Genomic DNA, 22,745 nt, shown 5'->3' on the forward strand with positions numbered 1-22,745 from the left:
TCTCTGTTCGGGGGGAGATGAAGCCCCCGGGGGGGGAATGAAGCCGGATTGGTCTCTGTTCGGGGGGGGCTGAAGCCCCCGGGGGGGGGGCTGATGCCGGATTGGTCTCTGCCCGGGGGGGTATGAAGCCGGATTGTCTCTGTTCGGGGGGGGATGAAGCCCCGGGGGGGGAATGAAGCCGGATTGTCTCTGTTCGGGGGGGGATGAAGCCGGATTGTCTCTGTTCGAGGGGGGCTGAAGCCGGATTGGTCTTTGCCCGGGGGGGGCTGAAGCCCCCGGGGGCCCAGCGGCAGGGCGGGTGTCGGCTCAGGAGGGGCTGGAGCGGGACACACCTGGCGCGGCGCCGCCCCTCGGCCCGCCCGGGAGCCGCCCGCTGCGGAGCGAGCCGGCTGCTTCCCCGAGGCGCGGAGCGGCGGCCCCATGGCGCTGGCCGAGCTCTACACGCAGGTGAGCCGGGCGGGCGCGCGCGAGCGAGGCCGGGGGGGCCGCGGCGTCCCTCCAGCGCGGGGCCCTGCTGCCCCCGGAGCCCCCGCGGGCTGGGGAGGGCGGTGCCGCGGCCGCGCTCAGGGCAGGGGCCCCGCCGCTCTGGGAACGGCCGCTGGGGAACGTGTCTGGGCCTGGCCCGGGAGACCCGCCGCGCCCCCAGCTTGGGGCACAGGGCAGCCCCAGAGGCTCCCTGGTCCCGAACTCGGCTCCGTGGGGCTGGGGGTGCTGCCGCCCCCCCTGGCGTGACGTACTAATAACAACCACCGGACACGTGGTTTCCATCAGCCCCCCCCCCCCCTACAAATTGTTCCTGCACCCCTGACTCAGGTTATACTTTGCCTCCAAAGTATGGGGCCGGAGAGTAAATGCACAGCCTTGCCAGCCCCAGTGCCTCAGAAACCGGGAGTCGAGCCCCCCCAAAACCACGAGATTAAAAGAACCCCCCCACACACACCTTTTTGGGGTCTTTGGAGCTGCCTTCCGTTCTTTGTGCTCTAGGCTTCACATCTGCTAGGTTTTCTCTGCAACTATGACAGCTGCAAAAGTTGGGGGCGGGGGGGGGGAATCCTGGCCCTTTCAAAGTCCATGGGAGTTTTTCCATTGACTTCAGTGGATCTAGAATGTCTCACTCGTTTAAATGAAAGCTAGGCTTCTTACATGATCACAGGACTCCAGGAACTGGGGCATTAAGAAAAGCACCTGATATGGTGAGAGTTGCCCTGAATTTGTGGTAGGCTGTTGAGATTTGAAAAGAAAAAAGAAAAAAAAAACCAGTTATAGGAAAATATCATGATTTTTCCAATCATGATTTTCACCCAAGAGACTGGTTTTAATAACTAGCTATTATTTACCATTATCCTGGGACTGAACAGGGCTAGTAAACTGCAGGTTTCTGTTATTTCTATAGGTTATTTATTAAACTAAAATAACACAGTATCACTTAGACAGGCACTCATTATCCTGCCTGGATGATTCTTCAAGTCTGACTGCCTGCAGAATTGCTTTGCTAAATAAACCAAACATTTACACAATTATATAGAGCTTCAGCTAGGCAATAATAATGAAACAGAAGTGAAATGCTGTTGTGAATCATGAAACCTGGCTTCCGTTCCCAGATCCTGATAGTGAAATGAGGTTTGGCAAGTCACTCCACTTCCCTATACCTCCACCCTTTCCCCATCCATAAGCATTATCCACCTTTAGATCTAGGGAAAAGTGCACTGCAAGTGCAAAGTATTTATTACCGTTATGATCACTTCACAGTTTGCATGCTGTGGGGCCAGTTCTCAAGTCCAGTGAGTTTGCTTTGCCCTAGAGACAGAAAGCAGAACATAAATCCAGCGGATCCAGTTGTATGAGGGATTCCCCTTGTTTGGAGGAATCCTTGGGTGCAGCTTCCTGGCTACCACTGCACAAGCCACAGACAAGTACATCATTGGGGATATTATGGTGATAGTGGGCCAGCCAGGAGACTAGTTTTAAGGGGCTAACTATCTATCTGATCCTGTATGGAAAATTCTCTGTTCCTAATACAGAGCTGTACCCTCATTTAGGCTGGTGTGAACACTGAGTAACTCCATTGCAGTCAACAGAATTACTCTAGATTCCCATCATTTTAAACGAAACAGGATGTGGCTTCCCTAGATCATTACATATTGATTACTTTTTCCTCATAAATTGTGTTTAATACATTATACTGAACAGCTATTCCATAACTAAATGTATTTGTAATTAATTTCAGTAAGCTAGTGGGGAGGCTTTTAAATATTGAGAGAACAGAACATACATTATTTTTGAATTTTTGGTTATTTTCCACTCAGTGCCTCTAAATAGGTTTTTAACCTGGCTTTATCAGGCGCTGAGGAAATTTTTACTTAAACCATGTTTATTTATTTGTTACATTGTTAAGGTCAGAAAAAAAAATAAGGCTTAATATTTGGTGACACTTTTTTTTTATTATTCAGCTCTGAATACGCAGTCAGCGCTATAAAAGATCTAAAGAAAGAAATCTATCTCAAAAATCTTAATCTAAAAAACATCCCCATAAAAAGAAAAGGAGTACTTGTGGCACCTTAGAGACTAATAAATTTATTTGAGCATAAGCTTTCATGAGCTACAGCTCACTCACTCCTACAAATGCTTAAGTATGTGCTTAACTTTAAGCATGTGCGTAGTCCATTTAGTAAAGCATGCGCATAAGTATTTGCAAAATAAGGCCAACAGCCATGGATAAGACAAGATGCACTAGGAAACCCATGGAAGTTTTAACTTAGAATATTAAATCAATCTCTCATTCCCTTCGCCCTCTGGTGTGGTTCAGTATATTGGGGCCTGGTAGAAGAAGTGCCTCTTTAGACATATCTAAAACATTTAGCTATATCCAAGACCAAGACACAATCTGGCACAATTTGTACAAAATGATCGTACTTGTATTTGTTATTTTCAAAAATAGTATACATGAATTGGTATTCTGACTATGAACATATAGTTATACAGTAAAAAGTGTGACAGCCAGACATGTACAGAAAATTTTAACAACATGACTAATGAGACAAAATACAATCAGCATCTAAGGAGCAGGATAAGGGTAATATCAGTATACAGCTCTGTAGGACACATAAGAATGCAATTAACATTTTTATGTAATTTGAAAAAGAAAAGGTAATAGGGATAGCTCAGTGGTTTGAGCATTGGCCTGCTAAACCCCGGGTTGTGAGTTCAATCCTTGAGGGGGCTATTTGGGGAGCTAAAGTTTCTGAAGAGTATTTCATCTCTTCTTGCTTCAGTATAGAAGAGAAGAAGAATTACGGATTTACTATTGCTTACTATGGGTAGGGCATCTTTGGGTTAAAGGCACATTGGCCACAGACACTCATATATGTATGTTGTGTATGTTTTAATTTGTTTGTTCAAATTAGTGCAGTTCATTCCAAGGGTATGCAGTTTGTTCCTCAGATTATTTTTAAAAGCTCTCTCATGTTTCAGATATTATATACATGAATTGAAGTAATCTAAGTAGGCTTTAAAATTCCTAAGTGGGTATCCTGGAAGAGTACTTTTATTTGAAACTTTTGATATTGTTATATTTGGGGGAGTACAAGGTATTATTTATACAGAAGTCCCAACAAGCTAAACTAGCCATTCAGGCAATTCTGAAATAAGTACCTTGAAATACAGAATATCAGCTCTCATCTTTGGGGTAAACTTTGAATATAATTGGTCATTCATGAAGCTAAAGGGGAAATTTATTCTTCAAAATGTAAACTGAATTTTTTGTTTTTATAATTTACTTTCTGTTTTTCCCCAGTCACTATAATGTCATGGTAAATAATTTGTCCGTTTAACTTTTTTCTTTAAATAACCACGGTAAACACTGTGTCCGTATATTATTAACTTATAATCAAATATCTCTGTTCTGCTATAATACATAATGTCATTACAAGTTTACCTCTAGATCTCTGGACTGACTATATTCATTCCTCTTATTACTTGCACATAAGTAATTCTTTCTGAGTGGCTAAAATTCTTTTTGAGAACCTAAAAGAACACAATCTATTCTTGAATCCAGCATAGTGTCATGCAGGCGGGGAAGACTGGGTGTAACTTTAAAGGAGAATAAGTAAACTCTCTGTGTTTACTTGTAAGGTAGGGTTCAATTAAACCGACCTTAAGCTGGCAGATTACAGTTACCCATGGAGGCACCTGGAACTGCAGGTTCCTTTCTGAAGAATACTTTGGTCACATGCTTTTTTTGTTCTTTACATAAGCATAGTTTAGTTTCTCACATACAGTCACACTCCATCTGGGCTAGGCTGTTTGATTATAATATTATTGGTCTGATTAGAATAATATTTATTAAAATGCTCTTTTAGCATATGTAAATATGTATACAGTATCTTAAATACCCATGAAATCAACGTATGTGGCAACGATAAAAGTGAAAGTCTAGCCTAGTATTTCAAGACAAGGAACTAGTTAAAATTTCTTCTTCGTATATCTTATTACATAACACCTTTTATTTGGGTATAAAATGTGTCAGTAATTTGATTTGGGGGTTATCTTTAATCGCTTAGGCAAAAATATTTTCACTACTGTGGTTTGTAGTTGATCAAGAAAGACTTCTGTGACTTTGCAGATCTTCTTAATAATATGCAAAATATTCCTTATTTTGTGGGCATCATCAAATGGACTCATGAAGGGCATTGAAAGTTTGAAGGGTGTTCACCAAATGTTATGTGTGGTATCATCAAGTTTCTTAATGATGGTTGTCAGGGGTTAGATGCTGGGGGAAAAGGTGGTGATACTTTTCTGAGCTTCACCCACAAAATAAACTCTGCCCATGCAAGTCACCAAAATAAGATGCTACTCACAAGATTATGCAGATATTCAAAATATGGTAGGTTCCATGAGGCTCCTTGAGCTTGCTCCCCCTTGGAAGGGATTGAATATGTCCATAGATTCTGGTAGGCTCCTGGGACACCACCTGATTAGAGGAAAAGAAGTCAGTAGTAGTATCTCCCAAACACCATCTCATTAGTGGCATGAAAAGAAGCAGATATGTGACCCCCTCTCTCTCTCTCTCAAATGATAATCCCTGGACATCTGAGTTAACACTTCACTGAGATGAATGGGGCACCTCACAGAACTATTTTTCCAGGTTCTCTGCAGACTTACCTCTGCTTCATTTACACTCAATTCACATTATTGAGGTTTTCTTTGGCAGCATATAAGCTAGACAGTTACCTTTTTTTTAAATTAAAATTGTGATTCTGGAGAAAAAGATAATGCTTTCCGAGAAGTGCCTGCACCGCATATGGTCTCTTACCAGCTATTCCTGAGTCCTGGAAAGATGACTTGAAAAAGGGGAGGATTCAGACATGTTTTTTATATATCACGTAGAAGCAAAATTGGTACAAAACCATTTTTCTAAAATCCTTTCCAGGTCACCTTTTAGAGAATATTCTCATTAGTGGTCTTTTGAAAGCTTGGATGTCTCTAAAGTAGCTTGGAAATAAGGATTCAGCCTACATGGCTCTCCTAGGGATCACTGCTACAAAGGAGGAGGAGAGAAAACAGGGACTGGAACCCACTGACAGTAGGAGACAAATGGCATGGGGAAGTGGGAATAAGGCAGCTAAGCACTATATCCAGAGTAGCAGGAGGAAAAAAGTATCTGGGTGAAGTCTTGGTTCTATGAAGGTCAATGCGAGTTTTGCCACTGATTTCAGTGAGGCCAGGATTTCACTTCAGGGTCTTTGTGAACAACTGTTTAAAAAACAAGAACAAAAAATAATATGATGATTGTTTCGGTGCACATGTTTCTCTTCTGGATAGTCTGTCCAAAGAGGCACAGGGGATGAAGCAGAGCAGGTCCAAGGGACGATGAAGTGAAGACCAAAGGTTGACAGTGATGTTTTCTGTCCTTTTTCTTCTTTTCTCAAAGGAAAAAATACTTATCACATTAAAGACATGGAAATGTGCATTGTGGCTGGGATTTTCGAATGAGCCTAAAGGAGTTAGGATCTAGATCCCACTAAAATTCAATAGGAATTGGGGTCCTAACTCCCTTAGACACCTTTGCAAATACCAGCCTAAATACTTTATTAATGTTGCTTTTCCACGTAAGCAGTTGCAGCAGTTGTCATAGGCATGTTAAGTCATAACAAATTGGAAGAACAAACTCTCTCTATTAAGATATAGTACACAGTATGGAAAAAGATTTGGAACCCCCGCCTCAAGATTTTAAGAAAGAAAGGTAAGGGAAAACCAACAAATGGTCTTAATCTGCACCACAAAATGGAAGAGATTTCAGCATATTTTTTAACAGAAGATCCATTATTTATTATGGTTTTATTTACTGTTATATTAAGGGGGTGGGCAGAGAGGGGTCTTTAAGGAAAGAGTTGGTATAAGAAACCATTGGGGCATGAGGGAGGCCTGAAATTTTCTGGAAGTAAACCCTGACAGTGGATCTTAACAAGATTGTCAGCCATGGCATTATTTCATTTTGTAGAGTGTGTTTTTGCTATAAGTGCTAGAGCTGAGAATTTCAAAATCATTGCTACTATTTTGGTCTCCGTATCATATTGACAAATAAAGAGGTAGTGATTACTGAACTAAAAATTAATGGTAGCTGTGCTACAAGGGATCATGACTTGATAACATTTATAATGTGCAAATAGATTAAAATCTAGATCAGTAATATATATATATATATATATATATAGTATATAGAAACTTTTTTCTTTAAAAGGGCCATTTTCGCAAAGTTGAAAACAATTATGAGCCAAATCACCTGGTAGGAAGAATTTAACCAAAAATATGTGAGTGATGATTGGGAATTGTTTAAGAACACCCTTCTAGATGCCCAAAATGCCACAATCTCACAACTGAGGAAGAAGTCTATATTAGTGGTTAAAAAACTAGCCTGTTTTAGAGGGGAAGTGAAGGCAGCTGTAAAAAAGAAGGATATTGATAAATTGGAGAGGATTCAGAGAACAGCCACCAGAATGATTAAAGGATTAGAAAACATGTCTTATAGTGATAGGCTCAAGGAGCTCAATCTGTTTATCTTAACAAAGAAAAGGTTAAGGGGTGACTTGAGTACAGTCTATAAGAACCTACATGGAGAACAAATATTTGATAATAGGTTTTTCAAACTAGCAGACAAAGGTAGAACGCAAGCCATTGACTGGAAGTTGAAGCTAGACAAATTCAGACTGAAAATAAGGTATACATTTTTAACTGAAAATTAACCATTGGAACAATGTAGCAAGGCTTGTCGTGGATTCTCTATCACTGACAATTTGAAAATAAAATTTGGATGTTTTTCTAAAAGATCTACTCTAGGAATTGTTTTGGGGAAGTTCTGTGGCTTGTTTTATACAGGAGGTCACACTAAATCATCACAATGGTCCCTTGAGGCCTTGGAATCTATTAATCATTTCTGGAATGTTAGTCTGATGCATAACGTGAATGCATCCTATCTTGTTATGCACAATAATACTTGCAGGAAGTATTACCCATACAAAATCGTACTGTGTTCTCAATGTTACAACCAGCAAGTTTCTAAAGTGCAAAAAAAAATTCCATTACATGAGTACTCCATAAAAAGAAAAGGAGTACTTGTGGCACCTTAGAGACTAACAAATTTATGTGATCATAAGCTTTCGTGAGCTACAGTTCACTTCATCGGATGCATCCGATGAAGTGAACTGTAGCTCACGAAAGCTTATGATCACATAAATTTGTTAGTCTCTAAGGTGCCACAAGTACTCCTTTTCTTTTTGCGAATACAGACTAACATGGCTGCTACTCTGAAATGAGTACTCCATTAAGGTGTAAGATCTGAATTCTAATCTATGAAACTGTAAAGCCGATCTTTAAAGTTCTCTTTGCTATAGGATTTTTTTCTGTAATGGGTAAAATCTAGTCAGTGCTCAATTACTGAATACAAAAGTTTGAAAAGGAAAGTTTAGCAATTAGGAATGAATGATTTCAAATGTAATCAGCATTTCAAACTTTGGCATGTCCTTTTTGTTATGCTTCACTAATAAGTTGCTTGTTTGGTTCAGAAAATTATAGCAAGAACCCTGGGTTTTTTTTTATAATTGGTAATTTTTCAGGCTTTCATGTTGATGATATACTTAGTTTGGGTAAATTTTCCCCTGCACTACAATAGCCAGTCTGCATTCAGAATGTCAAAGCCGTTAATCAGTGCTGTTCAAATTCATTCAGTAGTATTGATTTTCAGCATTTGCATTGGTTTCCCCTAGTGAAGTCTGATAGTCCTCTATGGTGGCCTATTAAAATAAAGGGTTATCCTGATATTATTTCTCTTTTTTTTAATGTGGGGAGGAGGATGGGTGGTCTTTAAAGGCAAAGCACAGCACTAGGAAACAGGAGACCAATCTGCTGCAGGACATAAATATAGGAGCTTCTGTTGACTTCAATGGGAGTTTTATCCTGTGGCAGGAAAATAGGGCCCCAAGATCCTATTTTTGCCACTGCCACATACCTTTTGAGAGATCATAGGCTAGTTACTTCATCTCTCTGTGCCTCAGTTATCCCATCTGTAAAATGGACACGATGATCCCTACCCCATAGACATATTTTGAGGCTTCATTCTTTTTGGGGTTTAGTGTTTGTAAAGTGCTTCAGGATCCTTGGCTAGAAGACATTGTGGAAGTGTAGATTACTATCATGATACTGTATTTCTTATGGCACCTTAGAGACTAACAAATTTATTAGAGCATAAGCTTTCGTGAGCTACAGCTCACTTCATCGGATGCATCGTAATGCATCCAATGAAGTGAGCTGTAGCTCACGAAAGCTTATGCTCTAATAAATTTGTTAGTCTCTAAGGTGCCACAAGTACTGCTTTTTTTTTTGCGAATACAGACTAACATGGCTGCTACTCTGAAACCTGTATTTCTTATGTCACACGAAGAATAGAAGTAGAGATTTGGTTGTTTTGTCAGTGGTTAGTTTCAACTCTTGTCTGGTTTCACACATCCGATTTAGTGGCAGTAATCAGGTAACAGAATGCCTCTTAGTTTAAATGAATCAGCAGTAGTGCTGTAAAGAGAGAGTCACACAGAAGCAAAGTTGTACAGGGAGATCATTGGTACAAAAGGACTTCTACATAATTTCTGTTCCCTGACTGCTGTCAGAGAGATGAGTACTTCAGATAAGAATTTTCTCACCTTAGTCTGTTGCTAGTTTTGCTTGTGCTTTCAGTGAAGTCATAATGCTGTTGTGGTTAACATCAGTCTGTTGCTATGGAGATGACTATGATGCCATAAACAAAGCATTATGACTTCACAGGAAGAACAGATGGTCTGTGCCACAGCAAACTCCAATATAAACAACAGAGATAATCATGTCTTTGATAATTATTTAAAGTGGCAGTGGATATTATTATAAATGTAGAACGGCATTGTTTCTAAATGAAATTCTCTAATAAATACAGTAGTGTAGCGCGCTGGAGAGAGAAAGACGGTATATACTCTACTGATGGCAGCTGGACACACTCCTACTTTTGTTGTATAACTTGAGTTTTATACTTTTAAGCGAGTGTTTATACAGGAACATCTGCTCTGCTTAGCCCTTAGTCTCATGACTAAAGCATATTTAAGATCTACAGGTATCACAGCAAGTTGTTATATGTTGGTAATACTTTGCACCTAAGTAGCAGTATTACTTTTGAGGCGCTCCGAACACTTCAATAAACATTGTTTCACAACTCTTCTACAAAGAATTTTGTTCAGTTCTTTAAACAAATAAAGACATCTATTTCAGCAGTGCACATCAAGCATAAGGTGCTTTTAGGGCAGAGTGCTTTAACTCTGGGGCTGAGCTAAAATGCCTAAAGTGTGAAAGATTCCTGCTGAACCAGCTGGCCTTATGGGAGCTAGCTGGCTGGCTATAAATAGGGAAACTAGCCAGCAGGCTTTGAAGTCTGTCTTCAGGGACTGGAGAGATTATTCTGTGGAGCTTGTTCTTTAATCATATAAAAAGAAAAGTAACTGTATAGGTATTTTCTTTTGCAAAATGTTTCCTAAATTAAATCTCCCCTTACGTTGTTTTAAGGAAGTGATCATGTAAATCCTACAGAATAAGACTCCTGGACTTGTGTAATACTTACATACTTATAGCAGAGATACTTGTGGTTCCTTCTTAGAATCAGAGCTTCTGCTAAAGCATGATTTTACTCTCTTTTCAGTGTCCTTAACTGAGAATGATCTGCTTCCTGCTATCTGTTCCTGCTTACTTGAAACTCTGTTGAGCCAGCACCACTGAGATATTTGGATAATTGAGGTTACACTGTATACCTCTTTTACAAATATAATTAAAGCACAAGGCATTTGCCTATGGCAACACAGTAAATCCATAGTAGAACCAGGAATAAAACCTTGGAGTCCTGCCTCCCAGCCCTGTATTTTAACCATTAGATCACATTCAAAAGAAATCTGGCAAATGTATGTTTAAGATAGTCTGTTCCTTAAATAGCATCAGAGTTAATGCTTATCTTTTATTCTTCTGTTGTAGTACAACAGGGTTTGGATCCCTGATAATGAAGAAGTTTGGCAGTCTGCTGAAATCACAAAGAACTACAAAACAGGAGACCATGTGCTTCACCTACTATTAGAAGATGGAACTGTGAGGAAAAAATACACATAGTTATTTCAATTTTTAATGAGAGGCTGAATCAGATCACTGGTCCATGTAATCCAGTATGCTGTTTCTGACTGTGGCCAGTAACATGTTCTTGATTTTCTTGCAATCTTAGGATTTTCTAGCCATTTAAAACTATACAGTAAGTAGCAATCCCCTAACAAAATGTAAAGAGCTTAATTTTACCATCCAGTGCTTGTCCGTGTATGCCCTATTGCACTGAGAAGGGAAAATGGAGCTATGCCAATTATGGAGTTCGCTGAGGAGCTTGTCCATAATTTTTTTTGTAAACTCATTGCTTTAGTATATGATTTATCGTACATATACAGTAGAACCACACTATTATGATCCTCTAATTTGTGACACTACTTTTTTCCAAAATACATTGTGAACACTTCCCTAGCCTGAGAATGAGTTATTGTACATTTCTCTGATTGTCTGAGGTGCAAGGACAGAGATGGGAGTGAAGCTCTTTGTAAGTTGTTATACTGCACCCATCACCTTGGTATCTGTGCAGCTTACAAATTTGTTTATGTGAACACAAAAAGATTACTGTGTTTCTCTTTCCTTTTCCCATTTTATAAGGACTTCTTTTTAAAAAATGTGATAAAAGCAGAGTTATTGAAGGAAATGAAGGTCAGAAAAGTGGAGGGTTACATTTTTTTCAAAGGGCAGTGAGGTCCAGGGTTATTCTGAGCTCTTTGGGAAACACATTCCACAATCATTGGCCAGTTGCCTCTCCTGCGCACACATGTCACTCTTCAGGATGACAGTTCTATTGTTCAAATAGACTGTAGCTGTTATACAAGGACAGGATCATATAGAACAAGGGGCTTCCGTGGGTTATTTGGGTCAATCCCACAGAGGGCTTTGAAGATTAGGGCCCAGATTTTCTAGGACTTGTGGGGAACGAAAAGGTAACTTTATCTCATCTTTATGTTCCCAATCTAGTCAAAGGTTTGTGATAAGTTAGAGCTGTCTTTAGACGCTAACTTAAGACCAGCTGCCTGTAAGACCATAGGCCATTCCAGCACCTGGGACACCTGGGCAAAAGGACACTCCAGCTACACTCTTGCTCCCTAAATTGCATTTAAACTACTGCAGAGTTTGTCTAATTTAAACCTCTCATTCTCTTTATTGATTGAAGAGGCTTCATGTAAAAAACACTTGGTATGTTTCAGTACAATATATTAGAGAGAGAGAGAAAATAAGCCTTTTTTTTTATGAGACATTGAGGGGCCCCATCTTGCATTCATTGTACACTAAAATGACCATGGATGTCATTGGAAGTTAACTGATGTTCATGAAATGCAAGATCAGGCGCTGATCCATCATCCATGCAACAGTTCGGACAAAGGTGGCCAAAAAGTTCAATATGTATTTACGCGTGCGTTTCATGTAATTTGTATTGTCAGGAATTGAAATACCCTGTTGATCCAGCACCTTTGCCACCTCTACGAAATCCTGACATACTTGTTGGTGAAAATGATCTCACAGCACTTAGCTATCTCCATGAACCTGCTGTTCTACACAATCTTAGAGTTCGTTTTGTGGAGTCAAAACTTATCTACACTTATAGTGGTACGTAAAGACAAACCTAGGGTTTCAGGTAAACAAACAAAAAATTTTAAAAAGTTTCAATTCTTGCTGCTGAAAGTACAATAGGATCAGAATTATGTTTTCCTGAAATCTGTTAATTAAGTTTTTTTGAAGCCAGGGTGATTTATGCATGAGTAAGCACTGCTTCAGTGATCAGGCTCTTGCGTAGTGGTTAGTTCAGATATGAATATCTTGTGGTTCCTAGTTTCAAAATCTTACCTTTTGCTAGGTATTGTAGAAAATGGGATGATGCATCTGATTTTGTACTGTGTATTTTTTCATAGGAATCATTTTGGTTGCAATGAACCCCTATAAACAGTTGCCAATATATGGGGATGCCATTATCCATGCATATAGTGGGCAGAACATGGGGGATATGGATCCACATATATTTGCTGTAGCGGAAGAGGCTTACAAACAAATGGCAAGGTATTGTCTGTTTTCATTTGTTTAACACTTGTTTCTTCTAAAACATAATTTAAAAATCTGATGGCAAATAATGTAACAAAATAATAGTAATTGAATTTTGTTTTGTAAATGTCCAAGCAGCTAAGATTCCTTTTATCTGGATAATTTCATGCAGCCCATCCTCAAAGAGAAGAGAACCTTGTAACCTCTGAGGAGAGGTGCTGAGGGGTAAAGAGTTTCTGGAATTTACACTCCCTTCTTAATACCTCTCACGGGGAAAGGACAAAGGTGGTCCTAGCTCAGTGATTTGTGTTGACTACAGCCTGCAAGGGACAAACAAAACAGGAGAAGCCAAAAGACCAAGGAGAAGATGGAAGCTGGCAGTGGTGCTGGTCACGATAACATTTATCCCATGCATATGTGTGTGTGTGTGTGTGTGTGTGTGTGTATATATATATATAGACCAGCAAGATATTTAAAATCTCCTTCTTATCATTCTGTTTTAGAAACAACATGAATCAGTCTGTTATCGTCAGTGGAGAATCAGGAGCTGGAAAAACTGTGTCTGCTAGATATGCTATGAGATACTTTGCCACAGTCAGTAAGTCAAACAGCAATGCGCACGTGGAGGATAAAGTACTGGCATCCAACCCAATAACAGAGGTAAATTTAAAGATGAAAGTAAAGGGACTTTATACTCATTAAAGGCTGAATCCTGAAAGTTGCTGAGCTCCTATGGTAGAAGTCAATGAGCATTCCAGGTATTCAGTAACTCTTAGTAAACTGTATACATATTAAGAGCCCAATCCTGTGACATGCTCTGCTACATATATGTGCACTTTTTTCTGTGTCACAAATATGTTTCATTTTCTTGCTTATGTGAAGTATTGAGTATAATGTATATAACTGTATCCAGTGGGCTATACTTATTGTTTTATTGCAGTTTTGTGCTGTCACATTTTTCATCTCACCATCTTCTCCTTTAACCACCTTTTAAAAAAAAATTCCTTCTTTTCTAACTGCAACCATCTGTAATAACTCAGCAACAACACTATCTAACGTGGGCATTAATGGATAATTGTAGGTGATCTTGAACTCAGTCTAGGTGATGGCAGATGGAAATCCATATTAAGTCATCCAAATCACAGGTCTGATTTTTCAGAAGCTCTGAGCACCCACATCTCTCTCCAATTTCTGAGTGAGATTAGAATCTCAATACCTCTGAAAATCAGGCCACTTTATTTAGGTTCTATATTTTGGAACCCAAACTTGAAAACGTTTGCCTTTATCTTTTTATGTATATTTGAAATGTAAATTTTCAAATTGACACACACACACAGCATCACAAAAAACTTTTGAAAAATAAACAAATTTTTGTATATTGCACTAAGTGGGCGGGTTGTTTTATTATTTTGTCTGCACCAGCAGGAAAGATTCTTGGGTATATGGTTACAGGAGAAAAGTGGGTGGTTTTATAGTTGTGGGTAGAAAAAGGTTGAGAACCCATCCACAAAGGAGACTTATTTATGTTAGTGCTTAGTTTGTATAGAATTGTGTTTAATATATGCATGTTACTTTAGGCTCAGAGTCTCTAGACAAGCAATTTCCAGACTTGGGCCTCATAATAGAACATCCAAATCCCATTTCTGGATGTTTGAATTGATCCTTAGATGCATAAATGCCCAAAGTTTTATGTGCCCAAGTCATATTTTGAGAGAGTTACTCTTCTTTAGATGTTCACATTTGAAAACTGGACAGCATGATTGATTCTGTTGACACAAAGTGGGCATTAAAGAGGTTCACCATGTTCATAGGCTGTAGGCAATGCGAAAACAACACGCAACGATAATAGCAGTCGGTTCGGGAAGTACACTGAAATCAGTTTTGATCAGATACACCAAATCATTGGAGCCAACATGAGGACGTACCTGCTTGAGAAATCCAGAGTTGTCTTTCAAGTAAGTGAAATAAAGTTTAAAAAAGCCAACTTCAGTGAAATCACTGTTGTACAACTCTCTCTTAACTTTGTTAACATTATACTAAAAGCGGTAGGTGAAGTTTTGCATAATTTGTATTAATCTTAGAGTGTACCTTTGTTTGGAATAGGAGACCAATGTTATTTAGGGATATATATTCCTTCTCTGCTTACACCATAGGGAGGAGAGCAGAAAGGCAGTGAGACATTGTGTTCCCACCAATATCATCACGTTGTTGTTTTTCTCCTCTCCAAGCCACAAAAATAGAAGTCTGCTCTGTGCGGCCAAGATGAAGGCAGGGCCAAGGTAGAAGGAGGAGGAGTTGTGGGATCGGCTGCTCTGTGTGGTACATTGGCCTCTCTGGGCAATGGAGCTTATTTTAGAGTCATTCCTAATAGTGGCATAAAAATGAGAACTTACTAGGTGGCTTGTGTAGATTCTGAAATTCAGTATTTCAGATTGTGGTATAGAGCAGACTCTGGGGGGAGAAGGAATGAGTGTGCATGAGTTGTGTGTTTTATTTGCATTATTTAAGAAATAATGGTGATGATATTGGAATACACAATGGAGATGAAGCTAAGGAATTTGATAAGGGCAAAAATTCCCTGCAAGTTTACTTAACTGAAATTTACATTATTCCTGTTTTTCAAGTAGTTTAGATGGTACAGCAAACCAGAATGTAACTTATTTTCCCCTAGCAAAACCTGTGTTGCTTCATTCTCAAATTTCAAGTTGTCACACTGGAGGCTTGGCTAGATTATGTCACTTGTTTGGACAGGTTTAAGTGGAAGATGAAAGTAAATACTTTGAACCTTCTCAGGTGGTATGGTGATGGGTTATCTAAGTACTTAGATAGAGTGCTCTTCAAACTGAATAGTTTGAGCGATTGACAAACTTAGGCACTATCCAAGCTACAACAGTATTAGAAAACTTCCATCCAAAGTGAGATTTTGGCAACTTGGTTAGCAAAATTTCCTCTTCTCACTTTGGGAAGGCATAGTGTTTGTTTGGGGTGGCATAATCAACTGAAATTCTTCTCTTATAATAGAAGTTAGATATAAGTGATCAACGATCTCATTAATTTTAGATACCTTAAATGATCAGATGGATTTTTTTAATTGCCCTAATAAAGCCAGTGTTAATAGAAGCACATTGGAAACGTAAAGCTTTTTCAGTAACACATAATAGGTGAAATCCTTTTAAGGTTAAATTGACAAAACAGGTTGTCGTTAACACTAAACTTTGAGGTGCAAAAATTGTAGCATTGTGGAATCTTATTTAACCTATTTTTCTAAGGCTCTAATCCTGCAAACACTTATGAATATACTTCACTTTACTCTCATATATGTAAAGTTAAATTTGTGTTTGTGTTTGCAAGTTCAGGGGCTAATTATGTCAGTCATTAGGGTATTGTGAAATGATGGCGCTAAAATAGCATGGAAAATATCTGGTGGTTGGTTGTTTTTGTTTAAAAAAACCACACACACAAAACAAAACATTTTACTACTTGCTTGTAGTTGTGTTTTTATAACTTCTCAGGTACTGAGAACAGCTACCTCTGTACCCAACAGATGGTTATAAAAAATAGTCTTGAGAGCTTTCCACTTTCTGTGAATAATGTTTCAGTTAGCACTCCCAAAGGAAGCAGCGCTCATTGCTATATTTGCCAGCCCTTGTTAGTTTTTTACCTGAATCAATTATTAAAGTAACAGTTTTGGCAAAGAACTCTGCACACTGACATGCGGGTTTGCAGAGGAAGTGCACTTGGTTTTGTCACAGCCAAGGTACTTGCTGAATTCTAAAAGCATATCCATTTTAGCATAGGCAATGTTTGACTCAAACTAGATTGCAATAGAATTTACACTTGGGTAATCATTCACTCTTCTACAATTATAGTCAAATGCCACATGTTTTCCGTGTTTATTTTTCTTTCTCCAGTATAATGGTTTCCTTTTCTTTCATTTGCAGTCAGAGAATGAACGAAATTACCACATATTCTACCAGCTGTGTGCTTCTGCTCTGCAACCAGAATTTAAGCACCTTAAATTGGGTATGTCTCAAGAAAGTAATCTGTTCTTCACCTTTGCAGTGTTACATTTTAAGGGTAGGATTTTTAAGAGTCCTAAGTCTCTGAGAGCACAAATCTTACTGACTTTCAGTGGGACCTGTGGGCCAGCATGTATGTCTACACTGCAATAAAAGTCCCGTGGCATGACCGTGGCTGGCCTATGTCAGCTGTCTCGGGCTCATGAGCCTCCTACTCCAGGGCTAAAAAATTGCAGTGTAGACATTTTGGCTCAGGCTGGAGCCTGAGACTTCACGGGAGGAGCAGGTCTCAGGGCCCAGGCTCCAGTCTGAGCCTGAACATAACACTGCAATTTTTAGCCCCACAGCCCTACCCCTGCGAACCTGAGACAGCTGACCCAGGTTCTGAGACTTGGTGCCACAGGTTTTTTATCGCAGTGTCGACATACTCTAAGTTGCCTAGGGTTTGAACCTTCTTACTGTAGTCAGTGGCAAAGCTTCTATTAACTTTAGAGGTGTAGGATCCGGTCCTTAGGTGTCTTTGAAAATCATACTCTTAACACTTTATTTAGTGAATATGCTTGTGAAGGATGCCATATTGACAGTCCTGGGGAGTGAAGGCTTCTTTATTTGTCCAAAGAGCAGCGACATGGTACAAGCTCCATGTGAGCTTAAATTGCAATCTGGAGGACCAGCCTCAAGAGGGTTCGTCTCCCTACCAATCAATCCTTAGCCCTCTGTTAGATTTCCAAAAGGGGTGTCGGTTAGTATCAGTTGTACTGGTTTTGCTATGTGGATTCCTGTTTATTTCAGAAGTACACGAAGACCATGAGCTCATTTTAGAAGAACTATCAGATGGTAACAGCTTTCATTCCATTTTCATTCATAGCTACTGGCCTATTGATGAAAGACTCTCTACCACTACCAAGTACGTTAATTGTTATAAGTTTTACTTTCCATCTATAGGGCATGCAGAAGAATTTAATTATACAAGAATGGGCGGCAACACTGTTATTGAAGGAGTCGATGACAGAGCAGATATGATGGAGACCCAGAAGACGTTCACTCTACTAGGTAAATGAGAATCCTTGGCAACACATATTGATAAACTAGCAAAGCGAGCTTGGCTCTGAAATGACCAATGACAAATAAGTTTTGATAAAAACTAGGGAGAATGTGTAGTAGTTACCTGTGGAATTGCTGTTTTTCTATTTGCTTTAATGGGACTTGGCAGCATTAACTAGCTATTAGCAATTGGTCTTCATTGTTAGTGGTATAAATTACTTAGAGCTAGAGTCTCACTTGGCCTCAGGCTGGCATGCTGTGGAGGAAAGGAAGTAAGGAGTCTTCCTACTCTCTTGTGTGATCTATTGAAGGGCAAAGTGGAACTGTCCCTGCACCAATCAGGAAAGTACAGGGATTTGTCCCTAATTACTTCTCTGGGGATGGGGAGGGCAGAGAGTAGGCAGAGCTATAGCTCTGCACAGCAACCAGCAGTGTCTTCACCAAGTCCTTATAGAATCGCTAATGATTATATATAGCATTGCAAGTATTCCTAGAGCATGCTTTTTATTAATGGATGTTTTTATTGCTTTGAGTATTTCAAATGAGTAGGGATTTTTTTTTAAGGTCTGAAGGAGGATTTGCAGATGGATGTTTTTAAAATACTGGCAGCCATCCTACACTTAGGCAATGTGCAAATGACGGCTGTCGGTGATGAAAAATCTTCAGTCAGTGTAAGACATTCGCTCATTCAAATATTTGAATAATTATATTTAGTTTTCTTTATTTGGTGGGTTATTGCCAATCCTTTCGTATCTTCCCCAGCTACCTGTCACGTCCTTCCTCTATCTCCATGTTACAGGCTGTCTTGGGACAATCTACCTTGTGAGCATTCTTTGCCAAGTCTCTTTGTAAAATACTTGGTCTCAATTTTTGGGTGCATAAAGCAGCCCTAAACCTGGCAAACTAAGGCCACTTTAGGATTCCTCCTGCCCAGCAGAATCCTCAACTGGTGGTGTTTATGCCACTCCCCTTCCTCACTTATGGCACAAAGGGGCTGAACAAAGGGAAGGTGCCCGCATCCAGCTGATCTGCAGCTGCTAGAATGATCTCTTGGAGCTGTTTGCAGCCTCTGCAAAACAGATCAGCCTCAAGGCCATTCAGATTTGTGCCATAGGACCACACCATCATTTGGTGATCCCAAGGTCAGGGAAACCATAAGACAGGTTAAAGCCACCTATGCTGTCCCTAGCCCATATGAGATGCAGTTTAATTGGTCCATCCCTGGTTGTATAAATGGTCCTCTTCAGCGATGCTTATTCTAGAAAAATGTCTATTGACATCAACAGGAATTTTGCCTGTGTAAGAAGTGCCTGTGTTATTAAAAACCAATTAAACCAAACCAAACCAACAATCATAGGCTGAAATCCCAACCGCAGTGAAGTTAGTGGCAAGGACTCGCATTGAGTTCAATAGAGCCAGGTTTTCACCCAGACATTTTAAGCAGTAATTAAGGCTATGATTCTGTCAGGGATTCCGTAACTTTCTGGGACCTCTATGATGTCTTCTGGGGCAGGGCTGGAGTAGCTGTCAGTCCCAGGGCTGCTGGAAAACAGCTGACTGGCGGCCAGTCCCAGGGCCACCAGAGCAGCGGTTCCTGGCCTTCAGGATCAGCAGCGGGGCTGGAGCAGCTGCAAGCCCTAGCAGGGTTCTGTTTGTCCCTCTTTCCTCCCCCTCACCCCCAGGGTATTTTTAGTAAAAGTCAGGGACAGGTCATGGGCTTCTATGAATTTTTGTTTTATTGTCTGCGACCTGTCCATGACTTTTACTAAAAATACCCATGACAAAATCTTAGTCTTAGTAATAATTCATTAGTTAAAACTTTTCATAAGATCTAGTAATGTTTATTTTTCTTCTTTAAAGCTGGAGGATAAACATCTCAATATATTCTGTGAACTTCTGGATTTAGACAATGACAAAGTGGCACAATGGTTGTGCCACCGAAAAATTATCACTACCTCAGAGACTGTAATAAAGCCTATGACAAAACTCCAAGCTCTTAATGCAAGGGATGCTTTGGCAAAGAAGATCTATTCTCACCTGTTTGACTTCATTGTGGAAAGAATTAACAAAGCTTTGCATTTTTCTGGAAAGCAGCACACTTTTATTGGTGTTTTGGACATTTATGGGTAAGATTATCTCTGGTGAAAAAAATTATTTTCAGATGATACAACTCTCCTCTGTTTTCCAGTTCTTATTCCTACATATCTGGGAAATATGATGCATTTCCTACAATGAATTGGCATCCATTTAATCAAAAGGATGCAGTCTTCTGCGCCATAAAATCTTTTGCATGAAGGGCAATGGCAACTTCTTATTTTGATGGATATTAATATCTGTGTCTCAAGGTGACAACTGATCTTGGATTTAGTACATCTTAGGACATTGATCTTCGATATGCACCTTATCAGAAGTAAATTTGGGGAAATCAATTTAAAGTTGTATTGTCACTTTGAGATGGGATGATGCTCCTCTGATGGCTGGATACGTTAACTTTAGGGTTGCTTTGTCCCACCGTTGCAACACAGAGCACCCCCATTGCACACCAGGGTTTTGGTCATTAAGTCTAAGACCTTGTCTTCAGTTGCAGCGGTGTGTATAGTACACGTAGCTACATACTGTGTTGAAAGGCAGGCTGTGTCCACTCTCACTGCAGTGTGTAGCCATATGAGGCAGTGAACGTTTCCAGCAGTGGGAAGTAGCAGGGAAAGGTTCTGGAAGAGGGAAGCCGTGAAGAGAGGAGACTTTCGCTGCTGCTGGAGTCTTTCACTGTGGAGGGGAAAGGCTCTGGCAGTGGGACACAATACTGCTAAAAATAGCAGTGTAGGCATGGGAGGCTCTGCTTGGGCATGTAGAGAGCTGTGTAGGGCCTATTGCATAGGGTTCAGGCATGTAGGACACTCTACTCAGTTAAGCCATGCCTCACCATCTACTCTGCTAAGAAACTGAAAGTTTAGGAAGTAATTTCCTTATAAGCAGCTGTTTTCTCTCAAAATCCCATCGGGACATTAGCACTCACTTTTAAGTGATCGTGAATTTTTTTTTCTCCTATCTAATAATATCTGCCCCTAATTTTTAAAATGTATTTCAGATTTGAAACTTTTGATGTGAACAGTTTTGAACAGTTTTGCATCAATTATGCTAATGAAAAACTGCAACAACAATTTAACCAGGTATGTTTATATATTTTGCTGCAGTTGTATGTGTTGATTGGTGTCTTTATAATAAAGATTAGCAATACTTAAAAAAGAGATTTTCTTCAGATCTATACTTTACTGCATATTACACAAATATTTTACTTTACCTCTATTTTCCAAATGCCTATATTTTGTTCCTGAGTTATTAACATGTGCTTTTCATAATGCTGACATTTTTCATTAATAGCATGTCTTTAAACTTGAACAAGAGGAATACATGAAGGAAGACATTCCATGGACTCTAATAGACTTTTATGACAACCAACCAGTCATTGACCTTATTGAAGCTAAAATGGGCATTTTAGAGCTGCTAGATGAAGAGTGCTTGGTAATTTTTAAATTGTTATACATATGAACTGGTATGAAAACATTTCTGTAAGTTATGTTTCAGGCAGAATTTGTGGTTTAAACCATATTCTGATTCCTTTTAAATTAAGAAGATGAGCACCTTGCTGATGCAGTAATCATTCTCTGAATCTTTGTAGTCTTCTAAAGTTGTAAAGGTTTCACAGTAGCAGCCGTGTTAGTCTGTATTCGCAAAAAGAAAAGGAGTACTTGTGGCACCTTAGTTAGTCTCTAAGGTGCCACAGGTACTCCTTAAAGTTGTAAAGAATCGCTATTTGATTATTTTAGTTTAAAACCATTTGCTCTCTTGTTAATTTATTTTCTTATTCTGCATAAAATTCAAGCTTCCTTTCCTCACTTTCAAGCACTCCCTGACTGTTCCAGTCCTACATCTCTGCCCTCTTCTCCTTCTACACACCCTTCAGCTCCCTGTGCATCATCTAGGCTTCTCTTCTCACTATTCCTCTCCTTTTTTCTTTGCCCACTTCTGACTCCATTTTTCCTTCCCTTCTGCCACGTACCTCTAGAGGCCCTTCCTCTAAAAGGGAAAGGATAGCCTTAGAGGTAAAGGAGAGGCGTGGGAAAGAGAATCCAGAGTGATTCTGTGTGACCTTGGCAAGTCACTTATGACCTGATTTTCAGAATCCATACCATGCATAGGATGGTAAAAAGTTACTGATCAAGCCCAGTGATTCATCCAATACCATTCTCTTGGCCTGATTGCCATAGATCACTTGGGCAGCTAAATTATGCCTCATTTGGAATTATGTTGCCACTGCCCTTTCAGAACAAGGAGCAGCGTTCATGGCAGATTCATGGCTGCCTACAGAACTTTCTCAGGTTATGTACCTTGGCTGCTTTATAAGACCCTGTTTCTTCTTAAAATGGTTTTCCCCAGGGGATTTCTGGCTATTCTGAAAGAGATTAAAACTCAGATGCTATTTATCATCACAACACATTGTATGTCTGTTGCTTGAATAGCATTTATTGGTAGTAAGTAGCTTCCTCATTGTTAACATTCCAACAGTATTTTATTAAACAGCCTCACAGCTTGTTTTTTTTATAGTTACCTCAGGGGACTGATGAAAATTGGCTTCAAAAACTATATAATAATTATAACAACAAGAACCCATTCTTTCAAAAACCCAAAATGTCAAACACGTCTTTTATCATCCAGCACTTTGCTGATAAGGTAGGTGTATATTTTACTGTATTATTTCACCATTTTTCAACCAACATAACATTCAGGAAGGAAAAAAATCTATTAAAATGTAAATGGAATTGTACATGTGCTATCTTTATAAGCTATATTCAATATATGTTGTTGTTGTTTTATTATATATTTATTGGCTGCGTGTCTGTCATGGAGGTCATGGAAGTCACAGATTCCATGACTTCTGCAGTGGCTGGTGCTGGCTCAGGGGCTGGGTCAAGGGACTGAGGTGCGGGGCAGGGCTTACATCGGGGGCTC

The 22,745-nt window shown here is 39.6% G+C and overlaps 1 protein-coding gene across 2 annotated transcripts in view; it reads left to right on the forward strand.

Moving 5' to 3' along the window:
* Positions 1-306: 306 nt before the first annotated feature.
* Positions 307-22,745, forward strand: part of MYO5C (myosin VC) — a 63,382-nt gene continuing 40,943 nt past the window's right edge. The window contains exons 1-13 of one of the 2 annotated variants that reach the window (XM_043494675.1): positions 307-447; positions 10,537-10,647; positions 12,078-12,243; positions 12,546-12,690; positions 13,176-13,332; positions 14,484-14,627; positions 16,614-16,695; positions 17,637-17,744; positions 18,300-18,406; positions 19,596-19,861; positions 20,824-20,905; positions 21,117-21,257; positions 22,341-22,466. In XM_043494675.1, coding sequence (XP_043350610.1) covers positions 421-447; positions 10,537-10,647; positions 12,078-12,243; positions 12,546-12,690; positions 13,176-13,332; positions 14,484-14,627; positions 16,614-16,695; positions 17,637-17,744; positions 18,300-18,406; positions 19,596-19,861; positions 20,824-20,905; positions 21,117-21,257; positions 22,341-22,466 — 1,662 coding nt within the window. In that variant the 5' untranslated portion in view covers positions 307-420. The remainder of the gene's footprint in view (positions 448-10,536; positions 10,648-12,077; positions 12,244-12,545; positions 12,691-13,175; positions 13,333-14,483; positions 14,628-16,613; positions 16,696-17,636; positions 17,745-18,299; positions 18,407-19,595; positions 19,862-20,823; positions 20,906-21,116; positions 21,258-22,340; positions 22,467-22,745) is intronic. The other variant, XM_038419909.2, reaches the window with a different exon arrangement.

Source organism: Dermochelys coriacea, chromosome 10 (assembly GCF_009764565.3).
Source record: "Dermochelys coriacea isolate rDerCor1 chromosome 10, rDerCor1.pri.v4, whole genome shotgun sequence".
NCBI lineage: Eukaryota > Metazoa > Chordata > Testudines > Dermochelyidae > Dermochelys > Dermochelys coriacea.